We start from the raw sequence: 1,886 nt of genomic DNA, 5'->3' as shown, positions 1-1,886 counted from the left end.
CAGTTCAATGCAGTTTTAACAACACAGCTCCGGTATCAATCTAACTTTTATGTTTCCTTGCAACACGGGTACCAGTTCTTTTTTTCCTCTCCCACGCTCTGTTTTCCTCTGTGTAACTCTGCACGAGGTGCTGCAAAATGCGAAAACTCAAAAATTGTAGTAGAGGTGAGATGATCACTCTGAGCAAAAATCCATGCTCAAAGAAAAGCGCTTTCAACAAAGATAATAAACAATTAAGATCACCACTCTTAGTTAACAATATTTGTTAATGTTAATTTATGAATCTCAGGGTGGGGAACACTACCTGGGTTACACCTTCTTGGCCTGAATGAGTTTCGCCAGATTGGCCATGAACTGCGACTGCTCACAGGCGACCATCATGATATTTTGAGGATCTTCCATCGTTCTCTGAAACCCAGAAGTGGAAGTCGGCTCCAGAAGCTTCTTGCTCGGAAATCAGGATTTGACGTCTGTGTGACAGAGCGCAGACACAGCGCCGACTCACCAGTCGGAGCTTCTTCAGAACCGGATGCTCCCTTAAGGAGTGATTGAGCACATACTGCATCAGTGGGTTGTTTTGCCCCGCCGTGTGACTTTTGGAGATGCTCATTCTGGGAACTTTCTTTTTTCCTGAGGAGAACAATCACTCCAATTAATTATTTGAAAACCTTTTTTCTCCCCTTAATGAGATATAAAACCCAGAATCTTATCAGGCACATCCTAAAGATGTCCTTGGAGTTGACCTGTGACCTTCAGGGGCGGAGCTACAAGTGTGACCTCACAGTTTGTTTTGTTTTTTAATTCAAACTTTTACCTACTAATGTGAAATCTGGTATATTTAGTCCTAATGTAAGATAGATTAAAAAAAACTACTTTGCTTGACCTTTGACATTGAAAAAGTGCCACTATCATGTTATATAATAAATTAGCAATAATTAACCATCTACAAGGCCATGTCTGAATTTACTCACTAGTCTCCAACAACTACTACTTTTTTCTTTGATTTACTGTAATTTTTTTTTACGTTTTTACATGATTAATGTAATTCCAGCAGATTTTGAAGGAGAAAAGCTCAAAATCTGCTGGAATTACATTAATCGTGTTCACAACTGACAAGTTACAGTATGTTAAAGATTTTGTGTTTAAGCGTCAGGTGTTAAAGGGTTAAACAGGAAATATAACATCATGCATAAATACATTTTTTCACATTAAAAAAATAATTCAAATGCAATGCACTGTGGTCTAAATTTGCCAATCTAATTAGCTTTGATGCAAACTAGTTTTTGTAGAGCCTTATACAACTTCTATAGCACCAGATTTTGGAATTGTACTGCATATGTGTGCAGATCAGGATCGGGAGGCGGGGCAGCAAGTGGCGACGGTCATCCTACTGCTTTGAAGTTCAAATTTAATTCAGATTAGTTCTGATTTAAACGATGGAAACAGAATGATCTCATCTACAGGAACAGGTCCCGATAAAAAAATAAAAGCAGGAAATTGCAGAAAAAATTGATGAAGAGGAAATCATATGAAATGTTATCAATGCCACTCTGTAAAGTTGACACAGCTAAAGCAAATTTAATTAGGTAATCTCAACCAGTCACTTTAGTTAATCTGAATTGAGCAACCCATTTGTATTACACCATAAACATTATATATATAATATTACTAACATTTTATTTGTTTTAATGAAAATAAATACCAAAAAACTTTTCTAAAACTGAATATTAATAGTGATAAGTATAATTTCCGACTATAGAATAAATAAATAAACAATCAATAAATAGTCCAGTAATAAAACTCTGTCCTCTGACCTTTAATAAACAAACATTTACATTAAATAATGTTTAAGTTTTTAACACCAGGATTCTTACCAAACAGATAAC

General features: G+C 35.7%; 1 protein-coding gene across 3 annotated transcripts in view; it reads right to left on the bottom strand.

The window, feature by feature from the left end:
• The window catches only part of LOC112152737 (catechol O-methyltransferase domain-containing protein 1-like), a 4,031-nt gene extending 2,939 nt beyond the window's left edge, over positions 1–1,092 (bottom strand). The window contains exons 1-2 of one of the 3 annotated variants that reach the window (XM_024282505.2): positions 506–1,092; positions 316–408 (exon numbers count right to left, since the gene is read on the bottom strand). In XM_024282505.2, coding sequence (XP_024138273.1) covers positions 316–408; positions 506–610 — 198 coding nt within the window. In that variant the 5' untranslated portion in view covers positions 611–1,092. The remainder of the gene's footprint in view (positions 1–315; positions 409–505) is intronic. The other 2 variants (XM_024282507.2, XM_024282508.2) reach the window with 2 other exon arrangements.
• Positions 1,093–1,886: the final 794 nt, after the last annotated feature.

This window comes from Oryzias melastigma, linkage group LG6, assembly GCF_002922805.2.
Source record: "Oryzias melastigma strain HK-1 linkage group LG6, ASM292280v2, whole genome shotgun sequence".
Taxonomy (NCBI): Eukaryota; Metazoa; Chordata; class Actinopteri; order Beloniformes; family Adrianichthyidae; genus Oryzias; species Oryzias melastigma.
This window is presented reverse-complemented; position numbering and strand designations above follow the sequence as displayed.